This window comes from Phaseolus vulgaris, chromosome 8, assembly GCF_000499845.2.
Source record: "Phaseolus vulgaris cultivar G19833 chromosome 8, P. vulgaris v2.0, whole genome shotgun sequence".
Lineage (NCBI taxonomy): Eukaryota > Viridiplantae > Streptophyta > Magnoliopsida > Fabales > Fabaceae > Phaseolus > Phaseolus vulgaris.
Genome location: NC_023752.2, coordinates 26,590,091 through 26,602,576, shown reverse-complemented (window position 1 = coordinate 26,602,576; position 12,486 = coordinate 26,590,091). Strand labels below are relative to the sequence as shown.

Here is a 12,486-nt window from a genome sequence, read left to right as displayed (position 1 = left end):
GTTCTGCTCCTCTTGGTCTAACGATCTGCCCAACCTGAACGTCTTACCACCGATTTGTCTCTCCACCACATTCTCGGCCGGCTCGGGCCGCCTCTCCCGAGCGTTCTCTGCGCGAGATACGCCTATGCGGTCCTCCTTCATGGGTATTGCCTCCGCGGGCGCCTCTTCCATAGGTACTATCTCAACAGGCGCCTCCTCCACGGGTGGGCGCTCCGCCACCATGGATATGCCCCTCCTTGTTTTAAGGCTATTCTCATAGCACTTCTTGGCTTCTTTCTGATCGGATTTGATCATGATCACCTTCCACTGAGATCGGGTAGCTTCAACTTCATGTGTCGTGTGGACGACACCCCCCTCAGCCGATTCAAGGCTGGCCTTCCCAACAAGATGTTGTACGCCGAGTCGGCGTTCACAACTAAGTATCTTATGTTCTCTGTGGGAGACGCGGTGCCATCTGTGAAAGTCGTCCTCAGCTCCAGATAGCCATACACCTCCACTTGATCTCCTGCAAAACCATACAAACATACCGTGTATGCCCTGAGCTGATCAGGTGACAGCTGCAACTTATTAAATGTAGGCCAGAACATCACATCCGCCGAGCTGCCCTGGCCTACCAGCACTCGGTGTACCTTCCTTCCCGCAGTCACGACCGAAATCACTACGGGGTCGTTATCGTGGGGGACGACGTCACGAAGATCATCCTTTGTGAATGTGAGATCGACGTCAAGCGAGTTGTCCATCACTTGCTCTGATACTGACATTACTGAACCCACGTACCTCTTGTGCTGAGAGGCAGTGCACCCTCCACCCGAGAACCCACCGGAGATGGCGTTGATTTCCCCGTGGATGGGCATCTCGTGGGCTTGGTTCTCCGCTGATGCTGTTAAGGCCTCAGTCCCTGATGACCCCGCTAGATAGTCATTCAAGAAACAGCTCTTCACGAGCTCATCCAACTGATGGCCCAATGGCATGCAGCTGTTGATCGGATGTCCAAACGCCTTATGGAACTCGCACCATGCATCCTTGTGCGGTCCCAACACCTTATCCGTCTTCGCCAGCATCTTCAACCTATCCGCTATGTTGGGCACAACGATTAGTTCTTTAAACTCCACCACGAAATTGTGCCTCAATAGCTTATTTCCTCATGGGCGCCCCTTGGCATGGGGCTTTCTAGCCTCGTAAGGTTGCTTCCTTCCCTAACTCTTCTTGCCCGCCGTGGCCTCATGCACTCTCATGGGCTGCGCACACGGCGGTGCACGAGGGCACGCGGGGACCACGCACGCGCGCTTTTCAACCACTTCTCCTTCTGTTGCGATGTGCGCCACCACACGACACCTGATTTTAGCAAAAGTCTTGGGGTGACATCTGATGAGCGATTCGTTGAATGGTCCAGGGAAAATTCCCTTCCTGAACGCATCGACTATCATCGACTCATCAGTGGTGTTGACCCTCACCACCTGTTCCCCAAAGCGATTAACGAACTCTTTCAACGTCTCCCCCTGATACTACCTCACGTCGAAAAGATCATACGAAACGGATGGGGGAGCACTGTTTGCAATGTACTGTTCCCTGAAAAGTTGCGAAAACTGTGCAAACGAAGTCACGTGGCCATCTGGGAGACTGATTAACCAGTCCATTGCCACCCCCACCAACGTGCTCATAAATAACTTGAACCTCACGGTGTCAGAGCCGCTGACCAGCATCATCTGTGTGTGAAACGCAGTGAGGTGCGCCTCTGGATCCTCCACTCCTGTGAACGTAGCTTTCGACCCTACGAACGTGGGTGGTATTACTGCTTCCATGATTGCCTGCAAGAAGGGCATGGCGAACTCTCTAGGAGGCGTGAAACATTCTCGGTCCTTTGTTTCACGACTCCCAGACTGGTTGCGCAACCCGCAACGTAACTCCTCGTTAGTGCGGTGCAAATCTTTGTTTCTAGCTTGCAAAGCTGCAAGATCTAGCTGGATGCACTCCTGCTCTGCCCTCGACGCCGCCATCGCCTCTTGCAGGCCCTGCATCACCCTCATCACCTGCTGTAGGGTCCAAACCTCATTCCCTGCACGTGCTGTAGCACTTTGCCTGGTATTCCTCATTCTTGGATGTTTCTTGGAGAATCTTGGACTGTCTTGCGAATCTTGGAGCTTTCTTTGTTTTACCTGAGCAAAGCTTGAGGATTCTTGATGAACCTTTCAAGAATCTTGAAAAACCTTAACGAACTTCCACAAATCTATCTTCTACTTCTTCCGGTGGGACAAATGTTTTAGATGAGGCCCCACGGTGGGCGCCAAAATGTTCCTGTTGCTTTGACTTGGACACCTTCGCACGTCTCTACGATCTTCGCTTCACAAACGCCTTTGCTTCTATCCCAACGTTGTTCTTCCTCCACCGCTAACACCTGAAATAGAGAGACAAATGGCGCCCTCGCGGCCGTTTACACTCCGACGATGAAGTCAACTAAGGGACAAGAAACACCAAACACCTCTCGTCACAGAACACTTTAAGGTCAATGTTCAGAGAAATGTGTAACTCTCAATGGTCTCCAACTTGGAATCTGTAAAAACGTACCTTATTCTGTTTACCATAAACCTTATATACCTTCTTGGTGTTTTTGTCCACGTTTCAACCTGAGACTCGCGTATTGTGTGGGCGCTCCTTAACAACACTGTTCCCAGTCTTAGGGCCTTCTCAGCGGGTAAGGCTACCCCGTCGAAGTCCACCTACGCGAGGGTAACTACTTGGGTGCCAACTGATGCGCCTAATCTCCGAGTCATTCACGTTAGGAGTACCTTGCCTTCCTCACGTGTCATGCATGCAGATCACGCTCTGGGGCGTGACCCTCCTATGGGTCGTCTCTGTCCCAGTGGCTTTTCGACGGTGGTGCGTACTGCCGCGTTCCTACACCTCATGCACGGATCCCTCGTGAGTTAGGTCTCTTCCTGTTGGAATTGGGGGTGTGGCTTGAAAACCAACTCTCTTTATCCATTATTATTGTCTGGGGTGCCGAGGCCTGAGGCCTCCACGCCCCTACCATGCCGCTTCCTACTGTACCGCCTCCTACTGTGCCGCCTCCTCCACGGTTGTCCCTACTTGTGGGTATCAGTATGGGACACCTTTCGGGCTTACAAAACCGCCTCAAACTCCTTTATCATGCTGATCCTGGGGACGCCCGAGCCCGGTCAACGCCCGAGACCAGTCAACGCCCGATGTCGTGGACCTTAAAGAAACTCCCTCTCTTGCTTTGCAGTACTTCTAGTGGATTCCTCGCTCTGGGTCCCACCATGTTGACTTTTGGTCAACGCCCGAGGACCGTACGGTACAGTTACTCTACTCAAATTGAGAGGGATTTGTGTGAGACTTGTTCTCCTTCTACTTGTCTTATCTTGTGAGTTTAGGGAAGCTCTAAAGTAGGAGCATCTTGCACTTATCTTGGGTCAATCGCCAACCAAGTGTCGTGTTCTTCCCTCCCATGGCTTCATTCACATAAGTTCTTCTTGCTTTCATCTTCCATTTCCATTTCAGCACCTAATCTACAAATTCTATTCGGTCAATTGTGTTTGTTTTTCATTTCTATTCGGTAGTTTGTGTTCTTGTTTAATTCAATCAGTTCAATTGCTTTGTGTTGTGTTTCTAATATTGTCTTGTTCTTGCTTTCTTTAAGTTTCCGCACCAATTTCCATTGTTCTCTTGTTGTTCTTGTGTTTTTACTATTCAATTGTTGTGTAAGGAGATGGCACTCATGTTCATGAGTTTGGTTCATCATTTGGAAGGCATTGAACTCCATTGATGTTTCCTTAAGCCTCCTTATTGTTCTGCACCTTGTCTTCTTTTAGTCAATTCCTTATTTTGTTCTTAAAACTGCCACAAATTAATGAATCTCCTAATCAACTCACATCACCTACACCCCCTATTATGCTAAAGACACCTTATTCTAGCCTATCTTTGCTATTTAGACCCCTAAAGTGAGCCCAAAATTATTTAAAACATATTCTATCTCTTAAAAAGACCAAATGGAAGAACAATTGGTCCTCTAGTTTATGCTCATCTCCTCAAGTCGGGTCCATGAGATCCTTGGTGGGGTCTTGAATTCTTTGCTGAGATGACTGCTCGCCATGTGCTTTGTCTTTTTCTTCCTTGGTCATTTTCATAGGTACTAGGTTTGTATCACCTCGAGTCCGTCATCTTCTCGGTCGTAGCTTCGTTGACCCTCAAAGGTCGGGATCGACTACCCACCCTTTGATGGGTCTGCCCTAGATATATGTTGTTGTTCTTCACAGATAGTGTCAGATCGACTACCCTCCGTGTTGATGTCGGTGATAGCTCGGTGTCGTATTTCAGTAAATGTCACTGTCGAATTCTTTATCAATGAATCAATGAATGGCCCTACCATGACCCCCTGTTTGAAGGTGTTGACCATTAGGGGCTCGTCGTGGGACTATGGGATTAAGAGATTTTTGGATTATGAGATTAATAGAATTATTTATTCCCACTTTTGTGTTATTTTCAGGAATTTAAGGAGAAATGAAGCAAAATGATATTATGAATAGAGATGTGACTTAGGACAAGCTCAATTAGGTTAAATAAGGGCATAAGGTAGAAGAAAGACATCATTGGGAGGATATTGAGAGATAGAAAACCCGAGAGAAGGCAGTCCTCGAGGAGAAACATTCTGGATCTTCTTTTCTTGCTTTCTATGCTTGTAATGGCCAATATAAGTGGCTAAGTATTCCCTTTGGGATTGGGAGTAATTTGTTCAAACTCTTGTGTATCGAAGTGATATTTATTTATAATATCTGTTGATCAAGAGTGATCAAGTGCTTTGAAGAATCCAAATCCAAGATGTTTGATAAAAGGCTGGTGTTGCTGTTGTGTTTGGGTGGGATTTGGGTAGAATAAAGTGTGATCCACTCCTGTACCGTCCCATACCCGGGCGTTGACGAAGTCAAGGTCAAAGTCAGCGTCAAGGTCAAAGTCAGCGTCGAGGTCAAAGTCAACGTAAGGCGTCGCCCAGGTGGGGTGACGCCAAGCGCAGGCGTCGCCAAGAGGAAGCGTCGCCAAGAGGAGGCGTCGCCTAGCAGGGCCTCGCCAAGGTAAGGCGTCGCCTAGCAGGGCGTCGCCAAGGTGGAATGACACAAAAGCAAGGTGACCACAGCGCCACTCCCCGACACCCATGGGTAGGAAAGACCATGGAGGGGGCGACGCCGTGGGAAGGCCTCAGACCCCTGATAACCAGGGGATAGTGATAAAGAGAAGGAAAAGGTGGCTTCAAGGCCATAGTAATAGCACCAGTGTAGGGCAGCCTGACTCGTGAAGTACCCCTGCCGCCCTAGAGACGCCTTTGGGACAGATACGACTCAAGGGGAGGGTCACGCCCAGGGTAGCCAGGCGCAGGGTACGAGAGGAAGGCAGATACGCTCTCAAAGTGAGTGACTAGATGATTGGGGGCATGAGTTGGCACCCAAAAAGGTCACCCCTCGCGCAGTAGCACTCCCAAGCAAGAGGACTCACACGTAGAAACGTCCCCAGATGGGCAGAAACGCCCCCAGATGGGGTAATGGCGCTGTGAGGCCCTCCACGTGTACGACAGCCAGGCCAGAATAGAAACACCATCTAGTCAGGTACCAGGTAATTAAAGTCATTTAATACAGTTTTCCGTTTCGAGCGTTTAAGGTACTATAAATGCTCCCGAACGTTTCGAACGTCTTAAATGCGCTGAGCATTTTTATAATTAAATGCGCTTTAAGGCGCTTTGAATGCGTGAGGAGCTTAAATAGCGCTTTGAATGTTGGGAACGGGGTTCGAACTTTTGGCAAATTTCCCAGACACTCTCTAGTTGCTTGCTCGAGCCTTGAGGTTACGCACAAGGGACTAGGGAAAGATTTTGCTAGAAGGAGAAATATACACTAGACATAGTTTCCTTTTTACCACCTTCAGAGCGCCATACGCGGTGCTCCGATACGGAGGTGCATAGTTTTGGTGTTTCTTGCTGGCTGACTTGAGCGTCGGAGTGCAAACGGCCGCTAGGGCGCCCTTTTGTCCTTCTTCTTTGCAGGAATCCACAAGTAACCAGTGGGAAGGAGTCCCTAGCTGACGGTTGAGGTCGCGCACGAAGACTTCCTTGGTCAACCGGACGGAACAACTCCCTTGTTGAATCTAAACCTAATGTCAATTAAAACCTTTTTTAAATTAAGTGTTTTTCCAACTAAATGAAAAATAACTTGTTGTTTTGTCAAATCAACCGGTTGTTTTACTCTTAGGAGTTTTCTGGAAAATGTTGAAAGTTGTTTGACTTGGTTGACTTAACTGTCAAACCAAATGAATCATTGTTTCGTGGTTTCAACCGATTGTTTCTTTGAAAATCCGAACAAAATTCAGTTTTTGATTGGTGAATATGTTTTAAATGATTTCTAACTGAATACACTCATTCATTAAATGCTTTGACCAATCTTTGGAAAATATAAATAGTTTGTTTATGTTTTCAAATAAGAAAGAAACAGTTTTGAGAAATTCAGTTTGACAGATTTGATCATAAGTTTTCAAGATTCACATTGAGCTTTGGATTTTCAAGTGAGAGTGGAATAGGATTGCAATTGTATTTAATTCAGATTGTACTGTGATTAGGTGTAATCCTTTCTAAACCTACTGTATTTCTGGTGTTGTGTTGCCAAGAAGTGTTGTGTGTTCTTGAGGTGTTCAAGATCAATACTCTTGGTGTGGTTTGCCAAAGGTAGTGTGTTTCTTGAGGGGTTCAAGGTCACTACTTTGGTGTGTTGTGCTTTTGTAATTTGGTTTGATTGCATAGTGGTTTAGCAATGGTTTCTGGGGACTGGATGTAGCTCTTGGCTTAAGAGTGAACCATTATAAATTGTTTGTGTGATTCTCTCTTACCTTGAACTCCTTTAAATTCTGTTTTAAGCTGTACCGTCCAGGTCATCGGGTGTGATGACGTGGACAAGAGAAAGGTAGGTGGTCAAGAAGTCAACATAGTCGCCGTATAGTCAACATAGTCAACATAGCGCAAGAGATACGACGCTTAAGTTAAAGCCCAAGTGGCCGCAAGGTTATACATTGCACTCCAGATAAGGGAAGTCCATGGGCCGGATACGCTAAGATCCTAAAGATAGCGGCGCAAGGACCTTCTCCAAGGAACCCTAGATAATAGCAAGCAACGCAGAGGTAAACCCTAGTTTTCACCTATATAAAGGGCGCGAAGAGCCCTAGTAAGGTACGTTTTCACAGTTACACGGGTTTTCACCCAGTTCTCAGATAGACGCTTTCATAGTTATACAGAGCACTAAACCCTAGTTGTTCTTGACGGCACACCCACTGTGAGCACAAGGCAATTAGGGCAACACAGTTCCAGTCATTGAGATAATCATACAGTCTCTAGTCACTTTGGTGTTTCTCGCTAGCTGACTTGATCGTCGAAGTGCAAACGGCCGCGAGGGCGCCCCTTTGTTCTTCTTTTTCAGGTACTCGTAGACAAGGCAGAACGAAGGTGCTCTAGCTCGTGGGGACAAGCCACTCATAAAGATGACCCAGGTCAACCGGCCGAAACATTTGGCGCCCACCGTGGGGCTCGATATAAAACATCAGTCCCACCACACAAATTTTTCAGTTCCAGTTACAGTTTCTAACCTAGTTCCAGCCCTCAAATCGCAGATAGTCAAGGGGGGCGTCCAGAAACCACGAACATGAGACCCGCACGCACTAGGAGCGAAGAGATGACCATACAACAAATCGTGGAGAAGCCCTCCAATCAGTGAATGAAGAAGCCAAGGCTGACCAGTTAAGGCCATTCCTTGAGCTTGGAATGTGGCAAACCTTAGTTGTATTTCAGCTAAGATATTCGTGCTTAATGCTTTCTCTTGGAACAATGTGTGATAAATCTCTTCTTGGAAGATGATGCGTTTAATTTTGTTGATTTATCTGAATTGGCACATGATAAGTTGACCTAGCTCGGTATAAGTATGAGCATAGGCGCTCTGTGGAATTAATTTGTTTGTTGATTTGTTTAAGCACAACACAGGTAAAGTCAACCTAGCTCGGTGTCAGTGCAACCACTCGAGTATAGCCGCCCCGTGAGTAAATGGTTACCTAGTGCCAAGTAAGACAGGGGCATGAGCGCCATGCAGGAGAGCCCGTCAGCTCGACCCAGGGGTTCGGGGGAGGTCATCGGTGATTGGGCACAAGAGGTGAGTCGTGAGCTCAACTCAGATGTTGGTCAGTCCAGAAAAGGTAACAAAGATAAAAAAGATATTTTATTTGTTGCGATATTATTCCAAAGATAAAAGATAATCTAGAGATAAAAGATAAATAAATATTTTATTTGTTGTGATATTATATTTGTTGTGATATTACTATAGATAAAAGATAAAGAAATATTTTATTTGTTGTGATATTATATTTGTTATGATATTATTATGAAGATAAAAGATAATGAAATATTTTATTTGTTGTGATCTTATATTTGCTATGATATTTGATCCGATCGGTCATCGGTAGTCGATGACGTCAGCATCAGAGAACCACGTGGACCACTCGCAGGGTGACACGTGGACCAGGTGGCAGAGAGGTAGGGGGACGATCGCCAAGAGAGGTGATCGGTGGTCAGTAACCAAGTTACCACCGACAGATCAGGCGACAGAGAGGTCGGGGGATAGATCACCCAGAATGGTGATCGGTGGTCAGTAGCCAAGTGACCACCAGCAGACCAGGTCCCAGACTCGCGCCTGGAGGCAGAGCGCGGGTAGCGAATAAACACTGATCAGTCATCGGGTGTACTGTCATCGGGGTCTCGTGTTACACGCAGTTAAACTGGGACTAAGGTTCCCAGCGAGAGCGTTACGCATGGACCTCGCATGAGCACACCTCAAGGAATCATGCACGAGAGTGGCCTGAGGGAACTAGTAAGCCAGTCGGTGATTGGTGATTCCCTCAACCCATTACGTGCGTGTCATCCTGAACGGTAAGTCGCCTACGCAGAGAGTAACTTTTGGTGAGTGCGCCTAGACCAGCCACACCCGACGTTCTCCTAAGAGTATGCAATTTACCCAAATAAGAGAAGCATCCTAAGTTACTCCGCAAGGGCGTAACTTAGGCAGACAAAGAGAGGCGCTAGAGCCCTTCCAGTAAGTGACACGTGTGTGGTTAGATGTGAGTTGCAGGCCTCCACGTGTCATCATCTGAGAGGGGTGCGGTCCAGACAAAAGAGCACTCCGTACCGCTAAAGGTACAGACAGGCATAGCCAAGCGCAGACATGCGCAGACTCTCACGCTCCCCATCGCTGATTCTGAAGGTACGCTTTCTCTGAAAAGCATGACAGGGTTCTGACACATGCCAGAAAAGCATAACAGAATTCTGTTATGCCCAGAAGCAGGGAAAGAGAGATAAAAGGCAGAATCAGAGTGAGAGCAGGGAGGAGAAAAAAGAGAGACGAAAAACAGAGTGCAAGTTTTTTCTCACACACACATTACTAGTTTCTAGTTTCTGGTGGTTCTGTTGGACTAACTTGATCGTCGGAGTGCAAACGGCCGCTAGAGGCGCCATCTGTGTGTTTTGCAGGTCACATTTGAAGACATCTGAAAGAAAGTTCAGAGGGTGATTCTTCAGGAGACGCAGTCGCGAAGACAGGGCAGAGAGTGCCACGAAGCGATTCCTCCACGTTTGAGTTGCCGGCAGGATCATTTGGCGCCCACCGTGGGGCACGAGTGAATCGTTGTCCCATATATACCACAGTCTTAAAGCTCACCAGAGTTTTATCAGTTTCTTTGATAAAGAAGATGCCTAGAAACAGACAACCATCACCTGCGCCATCCGCTGACGAAGGAGCTGTGACAATGGCGCAGGTCCTGGAAATGGTGCGCACGCTGCAGGATAACGCTGCAGCGTCGAAAGTTGAACAAGAAAGGATGCAGACGGAGTTGGCTGCGTCGCAAAGCAGGAACGACGAGCTGAATCGTGTCAACAAAGAGTTGAGAAGGACGCTGCAGGCGCAGAGGGAGCACGTTGTTGACGAAAGGGTGTCTAGGCAGCCCTCACCTCCAAGGGCATTTCCCATGCCATTCTCCCCTGAGATCATGGGAACCATGGTGCCTCCCAACCTGGTGGGGGTAAAAGCGTCGTTCAAGGGGGTAGAAGACCCGGAGGCGCATCTGACGGCATTCCACACCCAGATGATGTTGTCTGGGCGCTCAGACGCTGTGTACTGCAAGATGTTCATGAGCACATTGAGCGGAATCGCCATGGAGTGGTTCGTGAGTTTACCAGAAGGGCATATCACGTCTTTCTCTCAGTTCTCGAAGCTCTTCATTGAACAATACATCGTCAACAAGGCACCTGCAGTGGTGTCCTACGACCTGTTCGACGTGCGCCAATACCAGGGGGAGTCGCTGAAGGACTACCTCAACCGATTTGGGGCACAAGTGGTTAGACTACCCAGCAAAGATAAAGATATGCTTGTGCACGCGTTTAAGAAGGGAGTGCTGCCTGGCCCTTTCAGCGAGTCTCTCATCAGGAGCCATCCCAGCACCTTTGCAGAGATCCGACGACGTGCGGTGGCGCACATAGTGGCAGAACAGAGGTTTCTGAGAAGAGGGGAAGTGCTGCACCGCCCAGACCGCGTGGAGGGCAAGGAAAACCACAGCAAGCAAGGGTGCATGAGGCCAAAGAGGGGAAGAAGGTGCGGGAAAAACCTCGTCCCTATGCACCAGGCAAAGACCAGAGTAAGGGGCGTGCAAGGGAGAATAACGCACCCCCGAGATACAACTTCATGGTGGGATTGGCGGATCTCATCGCCCTTCCTGCCGTAGCAGCAAGACTACGAGTACCAGAGAAGACAGATAAGGTACTCGGAAGGAAGAAGAATGAATGGTGTGAGTTTCATCAGGCCTTTGGCCATACACTTCATTCCTGTTTGGCGCTGGGACACCAACTGGCAGAGTTGGTGAAGTCTGGTTTTCTAGCAGATTACCTGCGTGAGCCGCAGGGTGATCGCGCGTCAGGATCCCAAACTGGAGAGCAACAACATGAAGTCCCTGTGCATGGGGAAGTGCAGACGATCGCTGGAGGCTTCTCTGGTGGGGGATGCACAGCTTCACAAAGAAGGAGATACACTCGATCGGTGATGGCGGTAGATGCAGTGAATGAGAGTCATTACCCTGAGGTGGACATTATCTTCAGGAAAGCTAACCTACGGGACGTTGTCCCACACGACAACGACCCTGTGGTCATTTCTCTCATCACAGCAGGAAGACGGGTGCATAGAGTACTCGTAGATCAAGGAAGCTCGGCGGATGTCATGTTCTGGCCAACATTCAACAAGCTACAGTTGTCCCCTGATCAGTTAAGACCGTATACTGGTTGTCTCTACGGGTTTGCAGGGGATCAGGTAGAAGTGCGGGGATACATCGAGCTGAGGACGACGTTCACCGACGGAACGACAGCCCGCACTGAAAAGATAAAGTACCTGGTGGTGAACGCCCCTTCTGCGTACAATGTCCTGTTGGGGAGGCCAACGCTCAATAGACTGGGCGCAATACCATCGACAAGGCATATGAAGTTGAAGCTGCCGTCGATGGAAGGGGCCGTGATAACCATCAAGTCGGATCAGGCTGAGGCAAGACGCTGTTATCAGAACAGCTTGAAGCAAAAAAGAAGTGTGTGCCATGTCACCACAAAACCACCACCAGGCGTGCGCGAAGAGCGATTGGCGGTCAGGGAGACACAAGGCGCTCAGAGGATGGAGAACGCTGCGGTGGGGGGCTCCTAGGTAGCCCAAGTTGAAGAAGAAGAGGAAGGCACGATTATTCCTCGCGGGTCAGGGATCGCGAGAGCGGTCATTGCCAGTGAGAGAAGACCCCACCCAGCTGAAGGATGGGTCGAGGTGGACATCAGGGGAAGAAAATTCAAGTTGGGGGCATCCCTCATTGAAGAAGAGCGAAGGCTGATAATGGGTGTGATTGAGAAGCACATGAATGCCTTTGCATGGTCAGCATCCGACATGCCAGGAATCGACCCCGATTTCCTCTGCCATCGTCTATCGATGGACCCCATGGTTCGACCGGTGCGACAGAGAAGAAGGAAATTCAACGATGAGAAGAGGAAGGTGATCCACGACGAAGCGCAGAAGCTCCTTGTCGCAGGGCATATCAGAGAAATCCAGTACCCCGAGTGGCTAGCGAATGTGGTACTGGTGCAGAAGGCAAGCGGCAAGTGGAGAATGTGCGTGGACTTCACTGACCTCAACAAGGCGTGCCCCAAGGATTCTTACCCCCTACCCAGTATAGATGCTCTAGTCGATAGCGCCTCGGGGGGAAAGCTACTCAGCTTCTTGGACGCTTTTTCAGGGTATAACCAGATCAGGATGCACCCAATGGACGAATGCAAGACCGCGTTTATGACGGAACGGTCTTGCTATTGCTACAAGGTCATGCCATTTGGGTTGAAGAATGCGGGGGCTACCTACCAGCGGCTCATGGATAGGGTGC

General features: G+C 48.8%; 1 protein-coding gene across 1 annotated transcript; it reads right to left on the bottom strand.

Moving 5' to 3' along the window:
* Nucleotides 1-296: 296 nt before the first annotated feature.
* On the bottom strand, nt 297-1,061 carry LOC137824849 (uncharacterized). Its single transcript, XM_068630526.1, has one exon. It carries the CDS (start codon nt 1,059-1,061, stop codon nt 297-299), a length of 765 nt encoding a protein of 254 aa, XP_068486627.1.
* Between the last annotated feature and the right edge of the window lie 11,425 nt (nt 1,062-12,486).

What these genes read in the sequence shown, in the direction of transcription:
- LOC137824849 (XM_068630526.1), bottom strand. Translation starts at nt 1,061, where the DNA reads ATGCTGGCGAAGACGGATAAGGTGTTGGGACCGCACAAGGATGCATGG.